Here is a 25,583-nt window from a genome sequence, read left to right as displayed (position 1 = left end):
ACGGCTAAAGTTGTAGTTTCCGTTTTTATTTCGATTCGTTTCAGAAACGCGTGTGAAAACGTTCCCAGTTGTCTGTGCTCCTGCTGCTGCTCATTCGCGTACATTACTGACACCTACAGAATCAGTTATTTCGGGGATGTCTATCAGGTTTCTAACGACGGATAGTCCTTTCAGTAGAGCACGATACACATTGAGAGCAACACGAGTTTTTACCTGCTTCCCGCTGTCTAATAATGCTCATAAATGTTCAAGAATCTATTTTAAAAGGCACATCTGAAATTATTTTAGCCTGTGGTCTGTCTGTCATCCCCGCTGTTGGTGAAGAACAGCCGCCTGCAGGAGACTCCCTCTCCGGACACAAGTCCAGTCACTCCGCCGAGAGGAGAGCCCTCAGTCGCCGGCGACCGACCGCCACTGGGGCCAGTAGCATTAAAACATGCGGTGCTTCGGAGAATGAGCTGGTGGCTCGTCTGCAGTTAGAGCATGCAGGCTAGAACTGTGCGCCACAGGAAAAGGGATTTGGACAATTCTGCGCTTTCAGAGACTCATTGCTGCTACAGCTGCAGGTGAGGACGTCCTGTATCCCTGACTGCCTGCTTGATTGATCATGATTCTCATTAAAATGACCTTTTTTTCCTGTCCTTGTCAATGGAGACTGAGCTGTGTGTCCTGTACATGTCAATGAGGACTGAGGTGTGTCCTGTCCTTGTTAATGGAGACTGAGCTGTGTGTCCTGTCCTTGTTAATGGTTCTATTTTACCCCCTAGTCATATTAGATACCCCAAAAATGCTCTCCTTATTGTTTCTTCTACAGCATTACTGCTGCTCCTACTATTGCTGCTGCTTCTCACAGGAGCAACAGGAACAGGACTGGGGGCATGGAGCGAGGAACAGCCCCCTCACGCCTCCAGGACCCCGGGTTTGAGATCTCGGTGTCTGCTCAGTCGGAGATTGCATGTTCTCCTAGTGTTGTTGTAGCTCTGGTCCCCAGGGGGCGCTGTCCAACAGTTGTTCAGGCTCTTCCTACTTGAACAGAGTGATGAAGCCAGTTCAGAGATGGGGATTATTAGGAGGCCATGATTATGATGGTAAAGACCAGGGGGAAATTTGAATAGGAAATCAGGGTTCCCACAGAAAGTCAGGACCTAGGTTTTAAGTCTCATCCGAAGGACGGCGCCTTTTCACAGTCTACTGTTCCTGGGTGGAAGAAGATCAATGAGCCTTCTGACCTTCTAGGAGCAGATTCTCTCCCTGTGCTTCTGGTTCCTCCCTCTTCCCAAACAGAAGAGGCACAGTTTGGGATGAAATGGGTGTCACACCTGAACGGAGGCAGTGCAGTTGTGTGCTCTGAGCCAAACCTGATCTGGGATTGACTCTGGCAGCTCAGTGAGGACAAACAGCTCTCTCTAATGCAGGGCAGGGAAAATGTCCCCCAGTCTCTAGAGACCTGCTGCCTTCTGCGACCTGCTGCCTGAAATCTACAGCAAAGCCAGCTAACGTACAATTATGTCTTGCAATTCCATGAGCACAGTGTACAAATTGCAGTTAATTCTTTCTGAAGATATGGGCATGAGCATGACAATAAATCCAGAAGAACTCTGAGGCATTGAAAGTGTCAATCTGAGAGCGGTCTCTGGCTCTGACCCTGGGGAGCCCCAGTCCAGCTATTGTCATAGGGCCCCCGAAGCTGCCTGTCATTTAAAGAGAAGGAGCACTTGTTCAAGCAAGTGCTCTATTGAGACAGTGGTAATTCAGTGAGGGGAACGCTGGTTCTGGAGGTGGAGGATGGTGTGATTCTTGCTCCCAGGGATATCCTCATGTCTTAATTGAACACTCCACATGTGTAAGTGATCACAGGTTAACTGTTCCAGGCCTTTGGGAAGTGATGACTTATTAGTATTGAATGTGTCTCTCTACTCTTGCAGGTTTCAAGGTCTTGGTGAAAATTGGTTTCGTAGCAATAGAAGGTGAATCTCACCTTCTGAGAAGGGGAATGACCAGAGAGGAGTAGGAAGAAGCACTGCACTGCTGGACAGGCCAGGATCCTCACTGACAAGGACAGGACACACACCTCAGTCCCCATTGACAAGGATAGGAAACACAGTTCTGTCTCCATTGCCAAGGACAGGACACACAGCTCAGTCTTCATTGCCAAGGACAGGACACACAGCTCAGTCCCCACTGACAAAGACAGGACACACAGCTCAGTCTCAATTGAATAGGACAGTACACACACCTCAGTCCTCATTGACAAGGACAGGACAGACACTTCAACACTCAATCCTTAAAATGGACAGCTTGAACTTCTCCAATACCACCGAAGGAAACTCTACGGATGATAACAAATTATTGAAAATGAAGACCTTCCATCTGGTGATCTACAGCTGCTTCTTTGTTGTCGTCCTGCCCATCAATTTCCTGGCTCTTTATGGACTGTTCCGCCTGATCAAGACCGATTTCCCCCTCCCCGTCTACATCATCAACCTGCTCCTGTCGGACGTGACCCGGATTGCCATCCTGCCCCTGTTTATTGACTCCACCAGCAACGACTATGAGTGCCCCAGTCATTGCGGTGCGGGCATCATGACATACACCCTCTGCGTGGTGGCAGGAGTGGGATTCCTGCTGTGCATCTCCGTCGAGAGGTATGTAGCCCTGGCCCATCCTCTCTGGTACCGGTATCACCGGAGTCCCAAGTCCGCGGTCCTCATTTCCCTGAGCGTCTGGGTTCTCGGCATAGCCTTCATGGTGGGGGAACTTATCGGATCTACTATTGCCTACTGGCTGTTTTTGGTCGTTATCTTTCCTCTGCCGCTGCTGGTCCTCGTTCTGTCCTGTGCCGGGATCCGCAGAGCCGTGGGGAGAGCAGTCTCTGTCCCAGAGGAGGAGAAGACAAGGATTCGGCGCTTGATGATCCTCCTCCTGGGAATATTCGCCGGCATGTACGGGCCGATTTTCTTTTGCTACTCCTATTTTTCTGCGGCGGCAGGTGAGGATGCCGCTTACTCCAATGTGCTGGAAGTCTGTCTGCTTACAGCCTGGGCCATCATGAACCTGAGCCCTCTGGTTGACCCGATTCTCTATATTTTCCTCCGGAGGGACGTCAGAGACGCGCTGGGCTGCCTGTCCCTCTGTCTGAGACCGGCCGACTGCCGGCGGCCACCGCCCGCCCGTCAGGGAGGAGGAGCATGGGTCTCGTAGCCGGTCTTAGACAGCACACACCTCCTCTGGGAAGGGGTCTCCCTTATTTCATTGTCAAAGAATTCTGCCGAAAATGTCCGTCACCTGACCCATTTTTCATTTTAGTCGAAGACGAGACGCCCGCGAGAACAATTCATAATGGCGAGGCTGAATTGCTGTGCGTGTTTTGCCTGAGTGAATTAAGAGGAGAGGAAATGACCCGTTGGACTGAAACTGATGCTGAAGTGAATATCGTCACACAAGGTTCACCGCTTACGCATTTACCCTCTGTCTGGGAAACAGCAGGCTGGCTGTAAGGAGTTGGACCCCAAGGCTACTCCTGAGTCACATTTGCAAGTATTGGGGTGTACCGTTTTCTCTATAAATTATATAGAACCCCTCTCTCTCTCAGTGTAGTGTTAATGTACTGGAGTGTCCAGTCAGTCAGTGTGTCTGTATGAACCCCTCTCTCTCAGTGCAGTGTTAATGTACTGGAGTGTCCAGTCAGTCAGTGTGTCTGTATGAACCCCTCTCTCTCAGTGCAGTGTTAATGTACTGGAGTGTCCAGTCAGTGTGTCTGTATGAACCCCTCTCTCTCAGTGCAGTGTTAATGTACTGGAGTGTCCAGTCAGTGTGTCTGTATGAACCCCTCTCTCTCAATGCAGTGTTAATGTACTGGAGTGTCTATGGTGTCCATGCGAGTAAGAAAAGAGTAATAAATAACGAACTTTGAACTGAATACAATATGTTTTTTTCTCGGGAAGGAGACAGTACTTTTTTTTCATTACCTTTGCACACTGTAGAGAACGGCCTCTGTTCATGTTCATACACTGAAACCGAGGAAGAGGCCTTTCCCATCGAGGCGCCTTGTGCCGAAAGTGCTGTATCTCTTAAGAGATTATTTCCCAAAAAAGCCACACCTAACTTCCGTTTTTGTTAAACCGAGTACCCTTGTGTTCTGAACCGGCTTCTGGAGAAATACAGTTTAGCAGGACAGATAGTTTGTGTCACTCGAGACCGTGTCAGATCGTCGAATAATTTTCCCCTCTATACGCAGGCTGAGCGAATCAGCAGTTAAAATTCTTCAGTAATAATCCTCTGAGGCCGCATTAGCTGCTCACTGGAACACATGTTCAAGGGGCCGGTTAGCTCAGTTGGTTAGAGCGTGGTGCTAATAACGCCAAGGTCGCGGGTTCGATCCCCGTACGGGCCACGAAATCCCCTTTTCCTTTTCCCCAAACCGTTTGATCTTTATTTCCACGGTGAAATGTATTATGCTACGTACAGCTGATAAACGAGAGCCGTGTCAGACTCACACACACGTTCCGGCTGAGAGGGGACTGTTCAAAGATTTAAAAGCGAGGAAAGGTGGCGCGATTTCCACAAGCGATGAGCTCACTGAAAACTTTCTTCCCAAAGACGGCTCGCTTCTCTTGTGGAGAATAATGTAGGAACTGTGCTCTGCTGCCCTCTAGTGGAACTGACAGTGATTGCGGTCTTTAACACCCGGGACCTCTCCAGTCCCCGCGCAGAACACAAAAGAGCAAAAGCCCCTTCGCCGAGCCCCAGTGGCCTAATGGATAAGGCACTGGCCTCCTAAGCCAGGGATTGTGGGTTCGAGTCCCATCTGGGGTGGTAATTTCTTTATCTCTCACTGTTGTATTGACGTGACGTATAAAAAATTGTGTTACACGGTTCTTCCAGAACTGCTTCATGTTTCCTCACACAGATAGGGAAACAGGGAAGGATTACAACCTCTTTTAAAGGACCAACAACAAAGTGGGCCGAAATTATACTGGACAACAAAAAACAAAACCGCACCAAACAGGAACGCGGTGTATTGAACACCAGTATCGCTTATTAACACGTCAGGATGGCCGAGCGGTCTAAGGCGCTGCGTTCAGGTCGCAGTCTCCCCTGGAGGCGTGGGTTCGAATCCCACTTCTGACAGTACCTCTTCTTTTCCTGATGATTTGTTAAGAGTGCAGATGAAAAGAGCACAACAACGTAATATGTTTCTACGAGAAAAAATATTTTGATAGGTGACGGGCGGCCCGTTTGGAAGAGCAGACAGATAAGTGGGAAAAGGAAAATCAGGTAGAAAATGATGTACCTCCCCGTCGGGGAATCGAACCCCGGTCTCCCGCGTGACAGGCGGGGATACTCACCACTATACTAACGAGGAGCTCGTGTATGGTGTCGAGCGGGAGCTGTGTTTCGTGTCAGGAGACGTTTCCTCTTACGGCTAAAGTTGTAGTTTCCGTTTTTATTTCGATTCGTTTCAGAAACGCGTGTGAAAACGTTCCCAGTTGTCTGTGCTCCTGCTGCTGCTCATTCGCGTACATTACTGACACCTACAGAATCAGTTATTTCGGGGATGTCTATCAGGTTTCTAACGACGGATAGTCCTTTCAGTAGAGCACGATACACATTGAGAGCAACACGAGTTTTTACCTGCTTCCCGCTGTCTAATAATGCTCATAAATGTTCAAGAATCTATTTAAAAAGGCACATCTGAAATTATTTTAGCCTGTGGTCTGTCTGTCATCCCCGCTGTTGGTGAAGAACAGCCGCCTGCAGGAGACTCCCTCTCCGGACACAAGTCCAGTCACTCCGCCGAGAGGAGAGCCCTCAGTCGCCGGCGACCGACCGCCACTGGGGCCAGTAGCATTAAAACATGCGGTGCTTCAGAGAATGAGCTGGTGGCTCGTCTGCAGTTAGAGCATGCAGGCTAGAACTGTGCGCCACAGGAAAAGGGATTTGGACAATTCTGCGCTTTCAGAGACTCATTGCTGCTACAGCTGCAGGTGAGGACGTCCTGTATCCCTGACTGCCTGCTTGATTGATCATGATTCTCATTAAAATGACCTTTTTTTCCTGTCCTTGTCAATGGAGACTGAGCTGTGTGTCCTGTACATGTCAATGAGGACTGAGGTGTGTCCTGTCCTTGTTAATGGTTCTATTTTACCCCCTAGTCATATTAGATACCCCAAAAATGCTCTCCTTATTGTTTCTTCTACAGCATTACTGCTGCTCCTACTATTGCTGCTGCTTCTCACAGGAGCAACAGGAACAGGACTGGGGGCATGGAGCGAGGAACAGCCCCCTCACGCCTCCAGGACCCCGGGTTTGAGATCTCGGTGTCTGCTCAGTCGGAGATTGCATGTTCTCCTAGTGTTGTTGTAGCTCTGGTCCCCAGGGGGCGCTGTCCAACAGTTGTTCAGGCTCTTCCTACTTGAACAGAGTGATGAAGCCAGTTCAGAGATGGGGATTATTAGGAGGCCATGATTATGATGGTAAAGACCAGGGGGAAATTTGAATAGGAAATCAGGGTTCCCACAGAAAGTCAGGACCTAGGTTTTAAGTCTCATCCGAAGGACGGCGCCTTTTCACAGTCTACTGTTCCTGGGTGGAAGAAGATCAATGAGCCTTCTGACCTTCTAGGAGCAGATTCTCTCCCTGTGCTTCTGGTTCCTCCCTCTTCCCAAACAGAAGAGGCACAGTTTGGGATGAAATGGGTGTCACACCTGAACGGAGGCAGTGCAGTTGTGTGCTCTGAGCCAAACCTGATCTGGGATTGACTCTGGCAGCTCAGTGAGGACAAACAGCTCTCTCTAATGCAGGGCAGGGAAAATGTCCCCCAGTCTCTAGAGACCTGCTGCCTTCTGCGACCTGCTGCCTGAAATCTACAGCAAAGCCAGCTAACGTACAATTATGTCTTGCAATTCCATGAGCACAGTGTACAAATTGCAGTTAATTCTTTCTGAAGATATGGGCATGAGCATGACAATAAATCCAGAAGAACTCTGAGGCATTGAAAGTGTCAATCTGAGAGCGGTCTCTGGCTCTGACCCTGGGGAGCCCCAGTCCAGCTATTGTCATAGGGCCCCCGAAGCTGCCTGTCATTTAAAGAGAAGGAGCACTTGTTCAAGCAAGTGCTCTATTGAGACAGTGGTAATTCAGTGAGGGGAACGCTGGTTCTGGAGGTGGAGGATGGTGTGATTCTTGCTCCCAGGGATATCCTCATGTCTTAATTGAACACTCCACCTGTGTAAGTGATCACAGGTTAACTGTTCCAGGCCTTTGGGAAGTGATGACTTATTAGTATTGAATGTGTCTCTCTACTCTTGCAGGTTTCAAGGTCTTGGTGAAAATTGGTTTCGTAGCAATAGAAGGTGAATCTCACCTTCTGAGAAGGGGAATGACCAGAGAGGAGTAGGAAGAAGCACTGCACTGCTGGACAGGCCAGGATCCTCACTGACAAGGACAGGACACACACCTCAGTCCCCATTGACAAGGATAGGAAACACAGTTCTGTCTCCATTGCCAAGGACAGGACACACAGCTCAGTCTTCATTGCCAAGGACAGGACACACAGCTCAGTCCCCACTGACAAAGACAGGACACACAGCTCAGTCTCAATTGAATAGGACAGTACACACACCTCAGTCCTCATTGACAAGGACAGGACAGACACTTCAACACTCAATCCTTAAAATGGACAGCTTGAACTTCTCCAATACCACCGAAGGAAACTCTACGGATGATAACAAATTATTGAAAATGAAGACCTTCCATCTGGTGATCTACAGCTGCTTCTTTGTTGTCGTCCTGCCCATCAATTTCCTGGCTCTTTATGGACTGTTCCGCCTGATCAAGACCGATTTCCCCCTCCCCGTCTACATCATCAACCTGCTCCTGTCGGACGTGACCCGGATTGCCATCCTGCCCCTGTTTATTGACTCCACCAGCAACGACTATGAGTGCCCCAGTCATTGCGGTGCGGGCATCATGACATACACCCTCTGCGTGGTGGCAGGAGTGGGATTCCTGCTGTGCATCTCCGTCGAGAGGTATGTAGCCCTGGCCCATCCTCTCTGGTACCGGTATCACCGGAGTCCCAAGTCCGCGGTCCTCATTTCCCTGAGCGTCTGGGTTCTCGGCATAGCCTTCATGGTGGGGGAACTTATCGGATCTACTATTGCCTACTGGCTGTTTTTGGTCGTTATCTTTCCTCTGCCGCTGCTGGTCCTCGTTCTGTCCTGTGCCGGGATCCGCAGAGCCGTGGGGAGAGCAGTCTCTGTCCCAGAGGAGGAGAAGACAAGGATTCGGCGCTTGATGATCCTCCTCCTGGGAATATTCGCCGGCATGTACGGGCCGATTTTCTTTTGCTACTCCTATTTTTCTGCGGCGGCAGGTGAGGATGCCGCTTACTCCAATGTGCTGGAAGTCTGTCTGCTTACAGCCTGGGCCATCATGAACCTGAGCCCTCTGGTTGACCCGATTCTCTATATTTTCCTCCGGAGGGACGTCAGAGACGCGCTGGGCTGCCTGTCCCTCTGTCTGAGACCGGCCGACTGCCGGCGGCCACCGCCCGCCCGTCAGGGAGGAGGAGCATGGGTCTCGTAGCCGGTCTTAGACAGCACACACCTCCTCTGGGAAGGGGTCTCCCTTATTTCATTGTCAAAGAATTCTGCCGAAAATGTCCGTCACCTGACCCATTTTTCATTTTAGTCGAAGACGAGACGCCCGCGAGAACAATTCATAATGGCGAGGCTGAATTGCTGTGCGTGTTTTGCCTGAGTGAATTAAGAGGAGAGGAAATGACCCGTTGGACTGAAACTGATGCTGAAGTGAATATCGTCACACAAGGTTCACCGCTTACGCATTTACCCTCTGTCTGGGAAACAGCAGGCTGGCTGTAAGGAGTTGGACCCCAAGGCTACTCCTGAGTCACATTTGCAAGTATTGGGGTGTACCGTTTTCTCTATAAATTATATAGAACCCCTCTCTCTCAGTGTAGTGTTAATGTACTGGAGTGTCCAGTCAGTCAGTGTGTCTGTATGAACCCCTCTCTCTCAGTGCAGTGTTAATGTACTGGAGTGTCCAGTCAGTCAGTGTGTCTGTATGAACCCCTCTCTCTCAGTGCAGTGTTAATGTACTGGAGTGTCCAGTCAGTGTGTCTGTATGAACCCCTCTCTCTCAGTGCAGTGTTAATGTACTGGAGTGTCCAGTCAGTGTGTCTGTATGAACCCCTCTCTCTCAATGCAGTGTTAATGTACTGGAGTGTCTATGGTGTCCATGCGAGTAAGAAAAGAGTAATAAATAACGAACTTTGAACTGAATACAATATGCCCGTTTGGAAGAGCAGACAGATAAGTGGGAAAAGGAAAATCAGGTAGAAAATGATGTACCTCCCCGTCGGGGAATCGAACCCCGGTCTCCCGCGTGACAGGCGGGGATACTCACCACTATACTAACGAGGAGCTCGTGTATGGTGTCGAGCGGGAGCTGTGTTTCGTGTCAGGAGACGTTTCCTCTTACGGCTAAAGTTGTAGTTTCCGTTTTTATTTCGATTCGTTTCAGAAACGCGTGTGAAAACGTTCCCAGTTGTCTGTGCTCCTGCTGCTGCTCATTCGCGTACATTACTGACACCTACAGAATCAGTTATTTCGGGGATGTCTATCAGGTTTCTAACGACGGATAGTCCTTTCAGTAGAGCACGATACACATTGAGAGCAACACGAGTTTTTACCTGCTTCCCGCTGTCTAATAATGCTCATAAATGTTCAAGAATCTATTTAAAAAGGCACATCTGAAATTATTTTAGCCTGTGGTCTGTCTGTCATCCCCGCTGTTGGTGAAGAACAGCCGCCTGCAGGAGACTCCCTCTCCGGACACAAGTCCAGTCACTCCGCCGAGAGGAGAGCCCTCAGTCGCCGGCGACCGACCGCCACTGGGGCCAGTAGCATTAAAACATGCGGTGCTTCAGAGAATGAGCTGGTGGCTCGTCTGCAGTTAGAGCATGCAGGCTAGAACTGTGCGCCACAGGAAAAGGGATTTGGACAATTCTGCGCTTTCAGAGACTCATTGCTGCTACAGCTGCAGGTGAGGACGTCCTGTATCCCTGACTGCCTGCTTGATTGATCATGATTCTCATTAAAATGACCTTTTTTTCCTGTCCTTGTCAATGGAGACTGAGCTGTGTGTCCTGTACATGTCAATGAGGACTGAGGTGTGTCCTGTCCTTGTTAATGGAGACTGAGCTGTGTGTCCTGTCCTTGTTAATGGTTCTATTTTACCCCCTAGTCATATTAGATACCCCAAAAATGCTCTCCTTATTGTTTCTTCTACAGCATTACTGCTGCTCCTACTATTGCTGCTGCTTCTCACAGGAGCAACAGGAACAGGACTGGGGGCATGGAGCGAGGAACAGCCCCCTCACGCCTCCAGGACCCCGGGTTTGAGATCTCGGTGTCTGCTCAGTCGGAGATTGCATGTTCTCCTAGTGTTGTTGTAGCTCTGGTCCCCAGGGGGCGCTGTCCAACAGTTGTTCAGGCTCTTCCTACTTGAACAGAGTGATGAAGCCAGTTCAGAGATGGGGATTATTAGGAGGCCATGATTATGATGGTAAAGACCAGGGGGAAATTTGAATAGGAAATCAGGGTTCCCACAGAAAGTCAGGACCTAGGTTTTAAGTCTCATCCGAAGGACGGCGCCTTTTCACAGTCTACTGTTCCTGGGTGGAAGAAGATCAATGAGCCTTCTGACCTTCTAGGAGCAGATTCTCTCCCTGTGCTTCTGGTTCCTCCCTCTTCCCAAACAGAAGAGGCACAGTTTGGGATGAAATGGGTGTCACACCTGAACGGAGGCAGTGCAGTTGTGTGCTCTGAGCCAAACCTGATCTGGGATTGACTCTGGCAGCTCAGTGAGGACAAACAGCTCTCTCTAATGCAGGGCAGGGAAAATGTCCCCCAGTCTCTAGAGACCTGCTGCCTTCTGCGACCTGCTGCCTGAAATCTACAGCAAAGCCAGCTAACGTACAATTATGTCTTGCAATTCCATGAGCACAGTGTACAAATTGCAGTTAATTCTTTCTGAAGATATGGGCATGAGCATGACAATAAATCCAGAAGAACTCTGAGGCATTGAAAGTGTCAATCTGAGAGCGGTCTCTGGCTCTGACCCTGGGGAGCCCCAGTCCAGCTATTGTCATAGGGCCCCCGAAGCTGCCTGTCATTTAAAGAGAAGGAGCACTTGTTCAAGCAAGTGCTCTATTGAGACAGTGGTAATTCAGTGAGGGGAACGCTGGTTCTGGAGGTGGAGGATGGTGTGATTCTTGCTCCCAGGGATATCCTCATGTCTTAATTGAACACTCCACCTGTGTAAGTGATCACAGGTTAACTGTTCCAGGCCTTTGGGAAGTGATGACTTATTAGTATTGAATGTGTCTCTCTACTCTTGCAGGTTTCAAGGTCTTGGTGAAAATTGGTTTCGTAGCAATAGAAGGTGAATCTCACCTTCTGAGAAGGGGAATGACCAGAGAGGAGTAGGAAGAAGCACTGCACTGCTGGACAGGCCAGGATCCTCACTGACAAGGACAGGACACACACCTCAGTCCCCATTGACAAGGATAGGAAACACAGTTCTGTCTCCATTGCCAAGGACAGGACACACAGCTCAGTCTTCATTGCCAAGGACAGGACACACAGCTCAGTCCCCACTGACAAAGACAGGACACACAGCTCAGTCTCAATTGAATAGGACAGTACACACACCTCAGTCCTCATTGACAAGGACAGGACAGACACTTCAACACTCAATCCTTAAAATGGACAGCTTGAACTTCTCCAATACCACCGAAGGAAACTCTACGGATGATAACAAATTATTGAAAATGAAGACCTTCCATCTGGTGATCTACAGCTGCTTCTTTGTTGTCGTCCTGCCCATCAATTTCCTGGCTCTTTATGGACTGTTCCGCCTGATCAAGACCGATTTCCCCCTCCCCGTCTACATCATCAACCTGCTCCTGTCGGACGTGACCCGGATTGCCATCCTGCCCCTGTTTATTGACTCCACCAGCAACGACTATGAGTGCCCCAGTCATTGCGGTGCGGGCATCATGACATACACCCTCTGCGTGGTGGCAGGAGTGGGATTCCTGCTGTGCATCTCCGTCGAGAGGTATGTAGCCCTGGCCCATCCTCTCTGGTACCGGTATCACCAGAGTCCCAAGTCCGCGGTCCTCATTTCCCTGAGCGTCTGGGTTCTCGGCATAGCCTTCATGGTGGGGGAACTTATCGGATCTACTATTGCCTACTGGCTGTTTTTGGTCGTTATCTTTCCTCTGCCGCTGCTGGTCCTCGTTCTGTCCTGTGCCGGGATCCGCAGAGCCGTGGGGAGAGCAGTCTCTGTCCCAGAGGAGGAGAAGACAAGGATTCGGCGCTTGATGATCCTCCTCCTGGGAATATTCGCCGGCATGTACGGGCCGATTTTCTTTTGCTACTCCTATTTTTCTGCGGCGGCAGGTGAGGATGCCGCTTACTCCAATGTGCTGGAAGTCTGTCTGCTTACAGCCTGGGCCATCATGAACCTGAGCCCTCTGGTTGACCCGATTCTCTATATTTTCCTCCGGAGGGACGTCAGAGACGCGCTGGGCTGCCTGTCCCTCTGTCTGAGACCGGCCGACTGCCGGCGGCCACCGCCCGCCCGTCAGGGAGGAGGAGCATGGGTCTCGTAGCCGGTCTTAGACAGCACACACCTCCTCTGGGAAGGGGTCTCCCTTATTTCATTGTCAAAGAATTCTGCCGAAAATGTCCGTCACCTGACCCATTTTTCATTTTAGTCGAAGACGAGACGCCCGCGAGAACAATTCATAATGGCGAGGCTGAATTGCTGTGCGTGTTTTGCCTGAGTGAATTAAGAGGAGAGGAAATGACCCGTTGGACTGAAACTGATGCTGAAGTGAATATCGTCACACAAGGTTCACCGCTTACGCATTTACCCTCCGTCTGGGAAACAGCAGGCTGGCTGTAAGGAGTTGGACCCCAAGGCTACTCCTGAGTCACATTTGCAAGTATTGGGGTGTACCGTTTTCTCTATAAATTATATAGAACCCCTCTCTCTCAGTGTAGTGTTAATGTACTGGAGTGTCCAGTCAGTCAGTGTGTCTGTATGAACCCCTCTCTCTCAGTGCAGTGTTAATGTACTGGAGTGTCCAGTCAGTCAGTGTGTCTGTATGAACCCCTCTCTCTCAGTGCAGTGTTAATGTACTGGAGTGTCCAGTCAGTGTGTCTGTATGAACCCCTCTCTCTCAGTGCAGTGTTAATGTACTGGAGTGTCCAGTCAGTGTGTCTGTATGAACCCCTCTCTCTCAATGCAGTGTTAATGTACTGGAGTGTCTATGGTGTCCATGCGAGTAAGAAAAGAGTAATAAATAACGAACTTTGAACTGAATACAATATGTTTTTTTCTCGGGAAGGAGACAGTACTTTTTTTTCATTACCTTTGCACACTGTAGAGAACGGCCTCTGTTCATGTTCATACACTGAAACCGAGGAAGAGGCCTTTCCCATCGAGGCGCCTTGTGCCGAAAGTGCTGTATCTCTTAAGAGATTATTTCCCAAAAAAGCCACACCTAACTTCCGTTTTTGTTAAACCGAGTACCCTTGTGTTCTGAACCGGCTTCTGGAGAAATACAGTTTAGCAGGACAGATAGTTTGTGTCACTCGAGACCGTGTCAGATCGTCGAATAATTTTCCCCTCTATACGCAGGCTGAGCGAATCAGCAGTTAAAATTCTTCAGTAATAATCCTCTGAGGCCGCATTAGCTGCTCACTGGAACACATGTTCAAGGGGCCGGTTAGCTCAGTTGGTTAGAGCGTGGTGCTAATAACGCCAAGGTCGCGGGTTCGATCCCCGTACGGGCCACGAAATCCCCTTTTCCTTTTCCCCAAACCGTTTGATCTTTATTTCCACGGTGAAATGTATTATGCTACGTACAGCTGATAAACGAGAGCCGTGTCAGACTCACACACACGTTCCGGCTGAGAGGGGACTGTTCAAAGATTTAAAAGCGAGGAAAGGTGGCGCGATTTCCACAAGCGATGAGCTCACTGAAAACTTTCTTCCCAAAGACGGCTCGCTTCTCTTGTGGAGAATAATGTAGGAACTGTGCTCTGCTGCCCTCTAGTGGAACTGACAGTGATTGCGGTCTTTAACACCCGGGACCTCTCCAGTCCCCGCGCAGAACACAAAAGAGCAAAAGCCCCTTCGCCGAGCCCCAGTGGCCTAATGGATAAGGCACTGGCCTCCTAAGCCAGGGATTGTGGGTTCGAGTCCCATCTGGGGTGGTAATTTCTTTATCTCTCACTGTTGTATTGACGTGACGTATAAAAAATTGTGTTACACGGTTCTTCCAGAACTGCTTCATGTTTCCTCACACAGATAGGGAAACAGGGAAGGATTACAACCTCTTTTAAAGGACCAACAACAAAGTGGGCCGAAATTATACTGGACAACAAAAAACAAAACCGCACCAAACAGGAACGCGGTGTATTGAACACCAGTATCGCTTATTAACACGTCAGGATGGCCGAGCGGTCTAAGGCGCTGCGTTCAGGTCGCAGTCTCCCCTGGAGGCGTGGGTTCGAATCCCACTTCTGACAGTACCTCTTCTTTTCCTGATGATTTGTTAAGAGTGCAGATGAAAAGAGCACAACAACGTAATATGTTTCTACGAGAAAAAATATTTTGATAGGTGACGGGCGGCCCGTTTGGAAGAGCAGACAGATAAGTGGGAAAAGGAAAATCAGGTAGAAAATGATGTACCTCCCCATCGGGGAATCGAACCCCGGTCTCCCGCGTGACAGGCGGGGATACTCACCACTATACTAACGAGGAGCTCGTGTATGGTGTCGAGCGGGAGCTGTGTTTCGTGTCAGGAGACGTTTCCTCTTACGGCTAAAGTTGTAGTTTCCGTTTTTATTTCGATTCGTTTCAGAAACGCGTGTGAAAACGTTCCCAGTTGTCTGTGCTCCTGCTGCTGCTCATTCGCGTACATTACTGACACCTACAGAATCAGTTATTTCGGGGATGTCTATCAGGTTTCTAACGACGGATAGTCCTTTCAGTAGAGCACGATACACATTGAGAGCAACACGAGTTTTTACCTGCTTCCCGCTGTCTAATAATGCTCATAAATGTTCAAGAATCTATTTAAAAAGGCACATCTGAAATTATTTTAGCCTGTGGTCTGTCTGTCATCCCCGCTGTTGGTGAAGAACAGCCGCCTGCAGGAGACTCCCTCTCCGGACACAAGTCCAGTCACTCCGCCGAGAGGAGAGCCCTCAGTCGCCGGCGACCGACCGCCACTGGGGCCAGTAGCATTAAAACATGCGGTGCTTCGGAGAATGAGCTGGTGGCTCGTCTGCAGTTAGAGCATGCAGGCTAGAACTGTGCGCCACAGGAAAAGGGATTTGGACAATTCTGCGCTTTCAGAGACTCATTGCTGCTACAGCTGCAGGTGAGGACGTCCTGTATCCCTGACTGCCTGCTTGATTGATCATGATTCTCATTAAAATGACCTTTTTTTCCTGTCCTTGTCAATGGAGACTGAGCTGTGTGTCCTGTACATGTCAATGAGGACTGAGGTGTGTCCTGTCCTTGTTAATGGAGACTGAGCTGTGTGTCCTGTCCTTGTTAATGGTTCTATTTTACCCCCTAGTCATATTAGATACCCCAAAAATGCTCTCCTTATTGTTTCTTCTACAGCATTACTGCTGCTCCTACTATTGCTGCTGCTTCTCACAGGAGCAACAGGAACAGGACTGGGGGCATGGAGCGAGGAACAGCCCCCTCACGCCTCCAGGACCCCGGGTTTGAGATCTCGGTGTCTGCTCAGTCGGAGATTGCATGTTCTCCTAGTGTTGTTGTAGCTCTGGTCCCCAGGGGGCGCTGTCCAACAGTTGTTCAGGCTCTTCCTACTTGAACAGAGTGATGAAGCCAGTTCAGAGATGGGGATTATTAGGAGGCCATGATTATGATGGTAAAGACCAGGGGGAAATTTGAATAGGAAATCAGGGTTCCCACAGAAAGTCAGGACCTAGGTTTTAAGTCTCATCCGAAGGACGGCGCCTTTTCACAGTCTACTGTTCCTGGGTGGAAGAAGATCAATGAGCCTTCTGACCTTCTAGGAGCAGATTCTCTCCCTGTGCTTCTGGTTCCTCCCTCTTCCCAAACAGAAGAGGCACAGTTTGGGATGAAATGGGTGTCACACCTGAACGGAGGCAGTGCAGTTGTGTGCTCTGAGCCAAACCTGATCTGGGATTGACTCTGGCAGCTCAGTGAGGACAAACAGCTCTCTCTAATGCAGGGCAGGGAAAATGTCCCCCAGTCTCTAGAGACCTGCTGCCTTCTGCGACCTGCTGCCTGAAATCTACAGCAAAGCCAGCTAACGTACAATTATGTCTTGCAATTCCATGAGCACAGTGTACAAATTGCAGTTAATTCTTTCTGAAGATATGGGCATGAGCATGACAATAAATCCAGAAGAACTCTGAGGCATTGAAAGTGTCAATCTGAGAGCGGTCTCTGGCTCTGACCCTGGGGAGCCCCAGTCCAGCTATTGTCATAGGGCCCCCGAAGCTGCCTGTCATTTAAAGAGAAGGAGCACTTGTTCAAGCAAGTGCTCTATTGAGACAGTGGTAATTCAGTGAGGGGAACGCTGGTTCTGGAGGTGGAGGATGGTGTGATTCTTGCTCCCAGGGATATCCTCATGTCTTAATTGAACACTCCACCTGTGTAAGTGATCACAGGTTAACTGTTCCAGGCCTTTGGGAAGTGATGACTTATTAGTATTGAATGTGTCTCTCTACTCTTGCAGGTTTCAAGGTCTTGGTGAAAATTGGTTTCGTAGCAATAGAAGGTGAATCTCACCTTCTGAGAAGGGGAATGACCAGAGAGGAGTAGGAAGAAGCACTGCACTGCTGGACAGGCCAGGATCCTCACTGACAAGGACAGGACACACACCTCAGTCCCCATTGACAAGGATAGGAAACACAGTTCTGTCTCCATTGCCAAGGACAGGACACACAGCTCAGTCTTCATTGCCAAGGACAGGACACACAGCTCAGTCCCCACTGACAAAGACAGGACACACAGCTCAGTCTCAATTGAATAGGACAGTACACACACCTCAGTCCTCATTGACAAGGACAGGACAGACACTTCAACACTCAATCCTTAAAATGGACAGCTTGAACTTCTCCAATACCACCGAAGGAAACTCTACGGATGATAACAAATTATTGAAAATGAAGACCTTCCATCTGGTGATCTACAGCTGCTTCTTTGTTGTCGTCCTGCCCATCAATTTCCTGGCTCTTTATGGACTGTTCCGCCTGATCAAGACCGATTTCCCCCTCCCCGTCTACATCATCAACCTGCTCCTGTCGGACGTGACCCGGATTGCCATCCTGCCCCTGTTTATTGACTCCACCAGCAACGACTATGAGTGCCCCAGTCATTGCGGTGCGGGCATCATGACATACACCCTCTGCGTGGTGGCAGGAGTGGGATTCCTGCTGTGCATCTCCGTCGAGAGGTATGTAGCCCTGGCCCATCCTCTCTGGTACCGGTATCACCGGAGTCCCAAGTCCGCGGTCCTCATTTCCCTGAGCGTCTGGGTTCTCGGCATAGCCTTCATGGTGGGGGAACTTATCGGATCTACTATTGCCTACTGGCTGTTTTTGGTCGTTATCTTTCCTCTGCCGCTGCTGGTCCTCGTTCTGTCCTGTGCCGGGATCCGCAGAGCCGTGGGGAGAGCAGTCTCTGTCCCAGAGGAGGAGAAGACAAGGATTCGGCGCTTGATGATCCTCCTCCTGGGAATATTCGCCGGCATGTACGGGCCGATTTTCTTTTGCTACTCCTATTTTTCTGCGGCGGCAGGTGAGGATGCCGCTTACTCCAATGTGCTGGAAGTCTGTCTGCTTACAGCCTGGGCCATCATGAACCTGAGCCCTCTGGTTGACCCGATTCTCTATATTTTCCTCCGGAGGGACGTCAGAGACGCGCTGGGCTGCCTGTCCCTCTGTCTGAGACCGGCCGACTGCCGGCGGCCACCGCCCGCCCGTCAGGGAGGAGGAGCATGGGTCTCGTAGCCGGTCTTAGACAGCACACACCTCCTCTGGGAAGGGGTCTCCCTTATTTCATTGTCAAAGAATTCTGCCGAAAATGTCCGTCACCTGACCCATTTTTCATTTTAGTCGAAGACGAGACGCCCGCGAGAACAATTCATAATGGCGAGGCTGAATTGCTGTGCGTGTTTTGCCTGAGTGAATTAAGAGGAGAGGAAATGACCCGTTGGACTGAAACTGATGCTGAAGTGAATATCGTCACACAAGGTTCACCGCTTACGCATTTACCCTCTGTCTGGGAAACAGCAGGCTGGCTGTAAGGAGTTGGACCCCAAGGCTACTCCTGAGTCACATTTGCAAGTATTGGGGTGTACCGTTTTCTCTATAAATTATATAGAACCCCTCTCTCTCAGTGTAGTGTTAATGTACTGGAGTGTCCAGTCAGTCAGTGTGTCTGTATGAACCCCTCTCTCTCAGTGCAGTGTTAATGTACTGGAGTGTCCAGTCAGTCAGTGTGTCTGTATGAACCCCTCTCTCTCAGTGCAGTGTTAATGTACTGGAGTGTCCAGTCAGTGTGTCTGTATGAACCCCTCTCTCTCAGTGCAGTGTTAATGTACTGGAGTGTCCAGTCAGTGTGTCTGTATGAACCCCTCTCTCTCAATGCAGTGTTAATGTACTGGAGTGTCTATGGTGTCCATGCGAGTAAGAAAAGAGTAATAAATAACGAACTTTGAACTGAATACAATATGTTTTTTTCTCGGGAAGGAGACAGTACTTTTTTTTCATTACCTTTGCACACTGTAGAGAACGGCCTCTGTTCATGTTCATACACTGAAACCGAGGAAGAGGCCTTTCCCATCGAGGCGCCTTGTGCCGAAAGTGCTGTATCTCTTAAGAGATTATTTCCCAAAAAAGCCACACCTAACTTCCGTTTTTGTTAAACCGAGTACCCTTGTGTTCTGAACCGGCTTCTGGAGAAATACAGTTTAGCAGGACAGATAGTTTGTGTCACTCGAGACCGTGTCAGATCGTCGAATAATTTTCCCCTCTATACGCAGGCTGAGCGAATCAGCAGTTAAAATTCTTCAGTAATAATCCTCTGAGGCCGCATTAGCTGCTCACTGGAACACATGTTCAAGGGGCCGGTTAGCTCAGTTGGTTAGAGCGTGGTGCTAATAACGCCAAGGTCGCGGGTTCGATCCCCGTACGGGCCACGAAATCCCCTTTTCCTTTTCCCCAAACCGTTTGATCTTTATTTCCACGGTGAAATGTATTATGCTACGTACAGCTGATAAACGAGAGCCGTGTCAGACTCACACACACGTTCCGGCTGAGAGGGGACTGTTCAAAGATTTAAAAGCGAGGAAAGGTGGCGCGATTTCCACAAGCGATGAGCTCACTGAAAACTTTCTTCCCAAAGACGGCTCGCTTCTCTTGTGGAGAATAATGTAGGAACTGTGCTCTGCTGCCCTCTAGTGGAACTGACAGTGATTGCGGTCTTTAACACCCGGGACCTCTCCAGTCCCCGCGCAGAACACAAAAGAGCAAAAGCCCCTTTGCCGAGCCCCAGTGGCCTAATGGATAAGGCACTGGCCTCCTAAGCCAGGGATTGTGGGTTCGAGTCCCATCTGGGGTGGTAATTTCTTTATCTCTCACTGTTGTATTGACGTGACGTATAAAAAATTGTGTTACACGGTTCTTCCAGAACTGCTTCATGTTTCCTCACACAGATAGGGAAACAGGGAAGGATTACAACCTCTTTTAAAGGACCAACAACAAAGTGGGCCGAAATTATACTGGACAACAAAAAACAAAACCGCACCAAACAGGAACGCGGTGTATTGAACACCAGTATCGCTTATTAACACGTCAGGATGGCCGAGCGGTCTAAGGCGCTGCGTTCAGGTCGCAGTCTCCCCTGGAGGCGTGGGTTCGAATCCCACTTCTGACAGTACCTCTTCTTTTCCTGATGATTTGTTAAGAGTGCAGATGAAAAGAGCACAACAACGTAATATGTTTCTACGAGAAAAAATATTTTGATAGGTGACGGGCGGCCCGTTTGGAAGAGCAGACAGATAAGTGGGAAAAGGAAAATCAGGTAGAAAATGATGTACCTCCCCGTCGGGGAATCGAACCCCGGTCTCCCGCGTGACAGGCGGGGATACTCACCACTATACTAACGAGGAGCTCGTGTATGGTGTCGAGCGGGAGCTGTGTTTCGTGTCAGGAGACGTTTCCTCTTACGGCTAAAGTTGTAGTTTCCGTTTTTATTTCGATTCGTTTCAGAAACGCGTGTGAAAACGTTCCCAGTTGTCTGTGCTCCTGCTGCTGCTCATTCGCGTACATTACTGACACCTACAGAATCAGTTATTTCGGGGATGTCTATCAGGTTTCTAACGACGGATAGTCCTTTCAGTAGAGCACGATACACATTGAGAGCAACACGAGTTTTTACCTGCTTCCCGCTGTCTAATAATGCTCATAAATGTTCAAGAATCTATTTAAAAAGGCACATCTGAAATTATTTTAGCCTGTGGTCTGTCTGTCATCCCCGCTGTTGGTGAAGAACAGCCGCCTGCAGGAGACTCCCTCTCCGGACACAAGTCCAGTCACTCCGCCGAGAGGAGAGCCCTCAGTCGCCGGCGACCGACCGCCACTGGGGCCAGTAGCATTAAAACATGCGGTGCTTCGGAGAATGAGCTGGTGGCTCGTCTGCAGTTAGAGCATGCAGGCTAGAACTGTGCGCCACAGGAAAAGGGATTTGGACAATTCTGCGCTTTCAGAGACTCATTGCTGCTACAGCTGCAGGTGAGGACGTCCTGTATCCCTGACTGCCTGCTTGATTGATCATGATTCTCATTAAAATGACCTTTTTTTCCTGTCCTTGTCAATGGAGACTGAGCTGTGTGTCCTGTACATGTCAATGAGGACTGAGGTGTGTCCTGTCCTTGTTAATGGAGACTGAGCTGTGTGTCCTGTCCTTGTTAATGGTTCTATTTTACCCCCTAGTCATATTAGATACCCCAAAAATGCTCTCCTTATTGTTTCTTCTACAGCATTACTGCTGCTCCTACTATTGCTGCTGCTTCTCACAGGAGCAACAGGAACAGGACTGGGGGCATGGAGCGAGGAACAGCCCCCTCACGCCTCCAGGACCCCGGGTTTGAGATCTCGGTGTCTGCTCAGTCGGAGATTGCATGTTCTCCTAGTGTTGTTGTAGCTCTGGTCCCCAGGGGGCGCTGTCCAACAGTTGTTCAGGCTCTTCCTACTTGAACAGAGTGATGAAGCCAGTTCAGAGATGGGGATTATTAGGAGGCCATGATTATGATGGTAAAGACCAGGGGGAAATTTGAATAGGAAATCAGGGTTCCCACAGAAAGTCAGGACCTAGGTTTTAAGTCTCATCCGAAGGACGGCGCCTTTTCACAGTCTACTGTTCCTGGGTGGAAGAAGATCAATGAGCCTTCTGACCTTCTAGGAGCAGATTCTCTCCCTGTGCTTCTGGTTCCTCCCTCTTCCCAAACAGAAGAGGCACAGTTTGGGATGAAATGGGTGTCACACCTGAACGGAGGCAGTGCAGTTGTGTGCTCTGAGCCAAACCTGATCTGGGATTGACTCTGGCAGCTCAGTGAGGACAAACAGCTCTCTCTAATGCAGGGCAGGGAAAATGTCCCCCAGTCTCTAGAGACCTGCTGCCTTCTGCGACCTGCTGCCTGAAATCTACAGCAAAGCCAGCTAACGTACAATTATGTCTTGCAATTCCATGAGCACAGTGTACAAATTGCAGTTAATTCTTTCTGAAGATATGGGCATGAGCATGACAATAAATCCAGAAGAACTCTGAGGCATTGAAAGTGTCAATCTGAGAGCGGTCTCTGGCTCTGACCCTGGGGAGCCCCAGTCCAGCTATTGTCATAGGGCCCCCGAAGCTGCCTGTCATTTAAAGAGAAGGAGCACTTGTTCAAGCAAGTGCTCTATTGAGACAGTGGTAATTCAGTGAGGGGAACGCTGGTTCTGGAGGTGGAGGATGGTGTGATTCTTGCTCCCAGGGATATCCTCATGTCTTAATTGAACACTCCACCTGTGTAAGTGATCACAGGTTAACTGTTCCAGGCCTTTGGGAAGTGATGACTTATTAGTATTGAATGTGTCTCTCTACTCTTGCAGGTTTCAAGGTCTTGGTGAAAATTGGTTTCGTAGCAATAGAAGGTGAATCTCACCTTCTGAGAAGGGGAATGACCAGAGAGGAGTAGGAAGAAGCACTGCACTGCTGGACAGGCCAGGATCCTCACTGACAAGGACAGGACACACACCTCAGTCCCCATTGACAAGGATAGGAAACACAGTTCTGTCTCCATTGCCAAGGACAGGACACACAGCTCAGTCTTCATTGCCAAGGACAGGACACACAGCTCAGTCCCCACTGACAAAGACAGGACACACAGCTCAGTCTCAATTGAATAGGACAGTACACACACCTCAGTCCTCATTGACAAGGACAGGACAGACACTTCAACACTCAATCCTTAAAATGGACAGCTTGAACTTCTCCAATACCACCGAAGGAAACTCTACGGATGATAACAAATTATTGAAAATGAAGACCTTCCATCTGGTGATCTACAGCTGCTTCTTTGTTGTCGTCCTGCCCATCAATTTCCTGGCTCTTTATGGACTGTTCCGCCTGATCAAGACCGATTTCCCCCTCCCCGTCTACATCATCAACCTGCTCCTGTCGGACGTGACCCGGATTGCCATCCTGCCCCTGTTTATTGACTCCACCAGCAACGACTATGAGTGCCCCAGTCATTGCGGTGCGGGCATCATGACATACACCCTCTGCGTGGTGGCAGGAGTGGGATTCCTGCTGTGCATCTCCGTCGAGAGGTATGTAGCCCTGGCCCATCCTCTCTGGTACCGGTATCACCGGAGTCCCAAGTCCGCGGTCCTCATTTCCCTGAGCGTCTGGGTTCTCGGCATAGCCTTCATGGTGGGGGAACTTATCGGATCTACTATTGCCTACTGGCTGTTTTTGGTCGTTATCTTTCCTCTGCCGCTGCTGGTCCTCGTTCTGTCCTGTGCCGGGATCCGCAGAGCCGTGGGGAGAGCAGTCTCTGTCCCAGAGGAGGAGAAGACAAGGATTCGGCGCTTGATGATCCTCCTCCTGGGAATATTCGCCGGCATGTACGGGCCGATTTTCTTTTGCTACTCCTATTTTTCTGCGGCGGCAGGTGAGGATGCCGCTTACTCCAATGTGCTGGAAGTCTGTCTGCTTACAGCCTGGGCCATCATGAACCTGAGCCCTCTGGTTGACCCGATTCTCTATATTTTCCTCCGGAGGGACGTCAGAGACGCGCTGGGCTGCCTGTCCCTCTGTCTGAGACCGGCCGACTGCCGGCGGCCACCGCCCGCCCGTCAGGGAGGAGGAGCATGGGTCTCGTAGCCGGTCTTAGACAGCACACACCTCCTCTGGGAAGGGGTCTCCCTTATTTCATTGTCAAAGAATTCTGCCGAAAATGTCCGTCACCTGACCCATTTTTCATTTTAGTCGAAGACGAGACGCCCGCGAGAACAATTCATAATGGCGAGGCTGAATTGCTGTGCGTGTTTTGCCTGAGTGAATTAAGAGGAGAGGAAATGACCCGTTGGACTGAAACTGATGCTGAAGTGAATATCGTCACACAAGGTTCACCGCTTACGCATTTACCCTCTGTCTGGGAAACAGCAGGCTGGCTGTAAGGAGTTGGACCCCAAGGCTACTCCTGAGTCACATTTGCAAGTATTGGGGTGTACCGTTTTCTCTATAAATTATATAGAACCCCTCTCTCTCAGTGTAGTGTTAATGTACTGGAGTGTCCAGTCAGTCAGTGTGTCTGTATGAACCCCTCTCTCTCAGTGCAGTGTTAATGTACTGGAGTGTCCAGTCAGTCAGTGTGTCTGTATGAACCCCTCTCTCTAAGTGCAGTGTTAATGTACTGGAGTGTCCAGTCAGTGTGTCTGTATGAACCCCTCTCTCTCAGTGCAGTGTTAATGTACTGGAGTGTCCAGTCAGTGTGTCTGTATGAACCCCTCTCTCTCAATGCAGTGTTAATGTACTGGAGTGTCTATGGTGTCCATGCGAGTAAGAAAAGAGTAATAAATAACGAACTTTGAACTGAATACAATATGTTTTTTTCTCGGGAAGGAGACAGTACTTTTTTTTCATTACCTTTGCACACTGTAGAGAACGGCCTCTGTTCATGTTCATACACTGAAACCGAGGAAGAGGCCTTTCCCATCGAGGCGCCTTGTGCCGAAAGTGCTGTATCTCTTAAGAGATTATTTCCCAAAAAAGCCACACCTAACTTCCGTTTTTGTTAAACCGAGTACCCTTGTGTTCTGAACCGGCTTCTGGAGAAATACAGTTTAGCAGGACAGATAGTTTGTGTCACTCGAGACCGTGTCAGATCGTCGAATAATTTTCCCCTCTATACGCAGGCTGAGCGAATCAGCAGTTAAAATTCTTCAGTAATAATCCTCTGAGGCCGCATTAGCTGCTCACTGGAACACATGTTCAAGGGGCCGGTTAGCTCAGTTGGTTAGAGCGTGGTGCTAATAACGCCAAGGTCGCGGGTTCGATCCCCGTACGGGCCACGAAATCCCCTTTTCCTTTTCCCCAAACCGTTTGATCTTTATTTCCACGGTGAAATGTATTATGCTACGTACAGCTGATAAACGAGAGCCGTGTCAGACTCACACACACGTTCCGGCTGAGAGGGGACTGTTCAAAGATTTAAAAGCGAGGAAAGGTGGCGCGATTTCCACAAGCGATGAGCTCACTGAAAACTTTCTTCCCAAAGACGGCTCACTTCTCTTGTGGAGAATAATGTAGGAACTGTGCTCTGCTGCCCTCTAGTGGAACTGACAGTGATTGCGGTCTTTAATACCCGGGACCTCTCCAGTCCCCGCGCAGAACACAAAAGAGCAAAAGCCCCTACGCCGAGCCCCAGTGGCCTAATGGATAAGGCACTGGCCTCCTAAGCCAGGGATTGTGGGTTCGAGTCCCATCTGGGGTGGTAATTTCTTTATCTCTCACTGTTGTATTGACGTGACGTATAAAAAATTGTGTTACACGGTTCTTCCAGAACTGCTTCATGTTTCCTCACACAGATAGGGAAACAGGGAAGGATTACAACCTCTTTTAAAGGACCAACAACAAAGTGGGCCGAAATTATACTGGACAACAAAAAACAAAACCGCACCAAACAGGAACGCGGTGTATTGAACACCAGTATCGCTTATTAACACGTCAGGATGGCCGAGCGGTCTAAGGCGCTGCGTTCAGGTCGCAGTCTCCCCTGGAGGCGTGGGTTCGAATCCCACTTCTGACAGTACCTCTTCTTTTCCTGATGATTTGTTAAGAGTGCAGATGAAAAGAGCACAACAACGTAATATGTTTCTACGAGAAAAAATATTTTGATAGGTGACGGGCGGCCCGTTTGGAAG

At 49.5% G+C, this 25,583-nt stretch overlaps 5 protein-coding genes and 16 non-coding genes across 26 annotated transcripts; 17 read left to right on the top strand and 4 right to left on the bottom strand.

Moving 5' to 3' along the window:
- Positions 1-279: 279 nt before the first annotated feature.
- On the top strand, positions 280-3,580 carry LOC148660167 (G protein-coupled receptor 68-like). 2 transcript variants are annotated; one of them, XR_015939371.1, is made up of 2 exons: positions 280-566; positions 815-1,826. XR_015939371.1 is itself a non-coding variant. In XM_088634168.1 (2 exons), exon 2 carries the CDS (start codon positions 2,290-2,292, stop codon positions 3,199-3,201), a length of 912 nt encoding a protein of 303 aa, XP_088490294.1. In that variant the 5' UTR covers positions 280-566; positions 1,926-2,289; the 3' UTR covers positions 3,202-3,580. The 2 variants fall into 2 exon arrangements, 1 of the variants encoding a protein (XP_088490294.1); XM_088634168.1 differs by lacking the exon at positions 815-1,826 and adding an exon at positions 1,926-3,580.
- Positions 3,581-4,319: 739 nt separating this feature from the next.
- trnai-aau (transfer RNA isoleucine (anticodon AAU)) lies at positions 4,320-4,393 on the top strand. Its single transcript has one exon. It is a non-coding gene; the product is annotated as a tRNA-Ile (tRNA).
- Positions 4,394-4,742: 349 nt separating this feature from the next.
- On the top strand, positions 4,743-4,815 carry trnar-ccu (transfer RNA arginine (anticodon CCU)). Its single transcript has one exon. It is a non-coding gene; the product is annotated as a tRNA-Arg (tRNA).
- Positions 4,816-5,047: 232 nt separating this feature from the next.
- On the top strand, positions 5,048-5,130 carry trnal-cag (transfer RNA leucine (anticodon CAG)). The gene has a single exon. It is a non-coding gene; the product is annotated as a tRNA-Leu (tRNA).
- Positions 5,131-5,293: 163 nt separating this feature from the next.
- trnad-guc (transfer RNA aspartic acid (anticodon GUC)) lies at positions 5,294-5,365 on the bottom strand. The gene has a single exon. It is a non-coding gene; the product is annotated as a tRNA-Asp (tRNA).
- A 506-nt stretch (positions 5,366-5,871) lies between these two features.
- LOC148660162 (G protein-coupled receptor 68-like) lies at positions 5,872-9,300 on the top strand. 2 transcript variants are annotated; one of them, XM_088634166.1, is made up of 2 exons: positions 5,872-5,987; positions 6,203-9,300. In XM_088634166.1, exon 2 carries the CDS (start codon positions 7,678-7,680, stop codon positions 8,587-8,589), a length of 912 nt encoding a protein of 303 aa, XP_088490292.1. In that variant the 5' UTR covers positions 5,872-5,987; positions 6,203-7,677; the 3' UTR covers positions 8,590-9,300. The 2 variants fall into 2 exon arrangements, with proteins under 2 accessions (XP_088490292.1, XP_088490293.1); XM_088634167.1 differs by having other exon boundaries at positions 5,886-5,987; positions 7,314-9,300.
- Positions 9,301-9,374: 74 nt separating this feature from the next.
- On the bottom strand, positions 9,375-9,446 carry trnad-guc (transfer RNA aspartic acid (anticodon GUC)). The gene has a single exon. It is a non-coding gene; the product is annotated as a tRNA-Asp (tRNA).
- A 506-nt stretch (positions 9,447-9,952) lies between these two features.
- Positions 9,953-12,944, top strand: LOC148660160 (G protein-coupled receptor 68-like). Of its 2 annotated transcripts, none has more exons than XM_088634164.1 (2): positions 9,953-10,068; positions 10,317-12,944. In XM_088634164.1, the coding sequence occupies exon 2, from the start codon at positions 11,792-11,794 to the stop codon at positions 12,701-12,703; it is 912 nt and encodes a 303-aa protein (XP_088490290.1). In that variant the 5' UTR covers positions 9,953-10,068; positions 10,317-11,791; the 3' UTR covers positions 12,704-12,944. The 2 variants fall into 2 exon arrangements, with proteins under 2 accessions (XP_088490290.1, XP_088490291.1); XM_088634165.1 differs by having other exon boundaries at positions 9,967-10,068; positions 11,428-12,944.
- Positions 12,945-13,819: 875 nt separating this feature from the next.
- trnai-aau (transfer RNA isoleucine (anticodon AAU)) lies at positions 13,820-13,893 on the top strand. The gene has a single exon. It is a non-coding gene; the product is annotated as a tRNA-Ile (tRNA).
- A 349-nt stretch (positions 13,894-14,242) lies between these two features.
- Positions 14,243-14,315, top strand: trnar-ccu (transfer RNA arginine (anticodon CCU)). Its single transcript has one exon. It is a non-coding gene; the product is annotated as a tRNA-Arg (tRNA).
- Positions 14,316-14,547: 232 nt separating this feature from the next.
- trnal-cag (transfer RNA leucine (anticodon CAG)) lies at positions 14,548-14,630 on the top strand. Its single transcript has one exon. It is a non-coding gene; the product is annotated as a tRNA-Leu (tRNA).
- A 163-nt stretch (positions 14,631-14,793) lies between these two features.
- On the bottom strand, positions 14,794-14,865 carry trnad-guc (transfer RNA aspartic acid (anticodon GUC)). The gene has a single exon. It is a non-coding gene; the product is annotated as a tRNA-Asp (tRNA).
- On the top strand, positions 14,811-18,833 carry LOC148660155 (G protein-coupled receptor 68-like). 2 transcript variants are annotated; one of them, XM_088634163.1, is made up of 2 exons: positions 14,811-15,487; positions 16,847-18,833. In XM_088634163.1, the coding sequence occupies exon 2, from the start codon at positions 17,211-17,213 to the stop codon at positions 18,120-18,122; it is 912 nt and encodes a 303-aa protein (XP_088490289.1). In that variant the 5' UTR covers positions 14,811-15,487; positions 16,847-17,210; the 3' UTR covers positions 18,123-18,833. The 2 variants fall into 2 exon arrangements, with proteins under 2 accessions (XP_088490289.1, XP_088490288.1); XM_088634162.1 differs by having other exon boundaries at positions 15,736-18,833.
- Positions 18,834-19,238: 405 nt separating this feature from the next.
- On the top strand, positions 19,239-19,312 carry trnai-aau (transfer RNA isoleucine (anticodon AAU)). The gene has a single exon. It is a non-coding gene; the product is annotated as a tRNA-Ile (tRNA).
- A 349-nt stretch (positions 19,313-19,661) lies between these two features.
- trnar-ccu (transfer RNA arginine (anticodon CCU)) lies at positions 19,662-19,734 on the top strand. Its single transcript has one exon. It is a non-coding gene; the product is annotated as a tRNA-Arg (tRNA).
- Positions 19,710-24,252, top strand: LOC148660150 (G protein-coupled receptor 68-like). 2 transcript variants are annotated; one of them, XM_088634161.1, is made up of 2 exons: positions 19,710-20,906; positions 22,266-24,252. In XM_088634161.1, exon 2 carries the CDS (start codon positions 22,630-22,632, stop codon positions 23,539-23,541), a length of 912 nt encoding a protein of 303 aa, XP_088490287.1. In that variant the 5' UTR covers positions 19,710-20,906; positions 22,266-22,629; the 3' UTR covers positions 23,542-24,252. The 2 variants fall into 2 exon arrangements, with proteins under 2 accessions (XP_088490287.1, XP_088490286.1); XM_088634160.1 differs by having other exon boundaries at positions 21,155-24,252.
- On the top strand, positions 19,967-20,049 carry trnal-cag (transfer RNA leucine (anticodon CAG)). The gene has a single exon. It is a non-coding gene; the product is annotated as a tRNA-Leu (tRNA).
- Positions 20,213-20,284, bottom strand: trnad-guc (transfer RNA aspartic acid (anticodon GUC)). Its single transcript has one exon. It is a non-coding gene; the product is annotated as a tRNA-Asp (tRNA).
- A 405-nt stretch (positions 24,253-24,657) lies between the features above and the next one.
- On the top strand, positions 24,658-24,731 carry trnai-aau (transfer RNA isoleucine (anticodon AAU)). Its single transcript has one exon. It is a non-coding gene; the product is annotated as a tRNA-Ile (tRNA).
- Positions 24,732-25,080: 349 nt separating this feature from the next.
- Positions 25,081-25,153, top strand: trnar-ccu (transfer RNA arginine (anticodon CCU)). The gene has a single exon. It is a non-coding gene; the product is annotated as a tRNA-Arg (tRNA).
- Positions 25,154-25,385: 232 nt separating this feature from the next.
- Positions 25,386-25,468, top strand: trnal-cag (transfer RNA leucine (anticodon CAG)). Its single transcript has one exon. It is a non-coding gene; the product is annotated as a tRNA-Leu (tRNA).
- Positions 25,469-25,583: the final 115 nt, after the last annotated feature.

The sequence above is a fragment of the Lepisosteus platostomus genome, chromosome 6, assembly GCF_059453375.1.
Source record: "Lepisosteus platostomus isolate fLepPlt1 chromosome 6, fLepPlt1.hap1, whole genome shotgun sequence".
Classification (NCBI taxonomy): Eukaryota; Metazoa; Chordata; class Actinopteri; order Semionotiformes; family Lepisosteidae; genus Lepisosteus; species Lepisosteus platostomus.
This window is presented reverse-complemented; position numbering and strand designations above follow the sequence as displayed.

Bases quoted from the DNA above. Each gene is read 5' to 3' on its own strand.
- LOC148660167 (XM_088634168.1), top strand. From the start codon at position 2,290: ATGGACAGCTTGAACTTCTCCAATACCACCGAAGGAAACTCTACGGAT.
- LOC148660162 (XM_088634166.1), top strand. From the start codon at position 7,678: ATGGACAGCTTGAACTTCTCCAATACCACCGAAGGAAACTCTACGGAT.
- LOC148660160 (XM_088634164.1), top strand. From the start codon at position 11,792: ATGGACAGCTTGAACTTCTCCAATACCACCGAAGGAAACTCTACGGAT.
- LOC148660155 (XM_088634163.1), top strand. From the start codon at position 17,211: ATGGACAGCTTGAACTTCTCCAATACCACCGAAGGAAACTCTACGGAT.
- LOC148660150 (XM_088634161.1), top strand. From the start codon at position 22,630: ATGGACAGCTTGAACTTCTCCAATACCACCGAAGGAAACTCTACGGAT.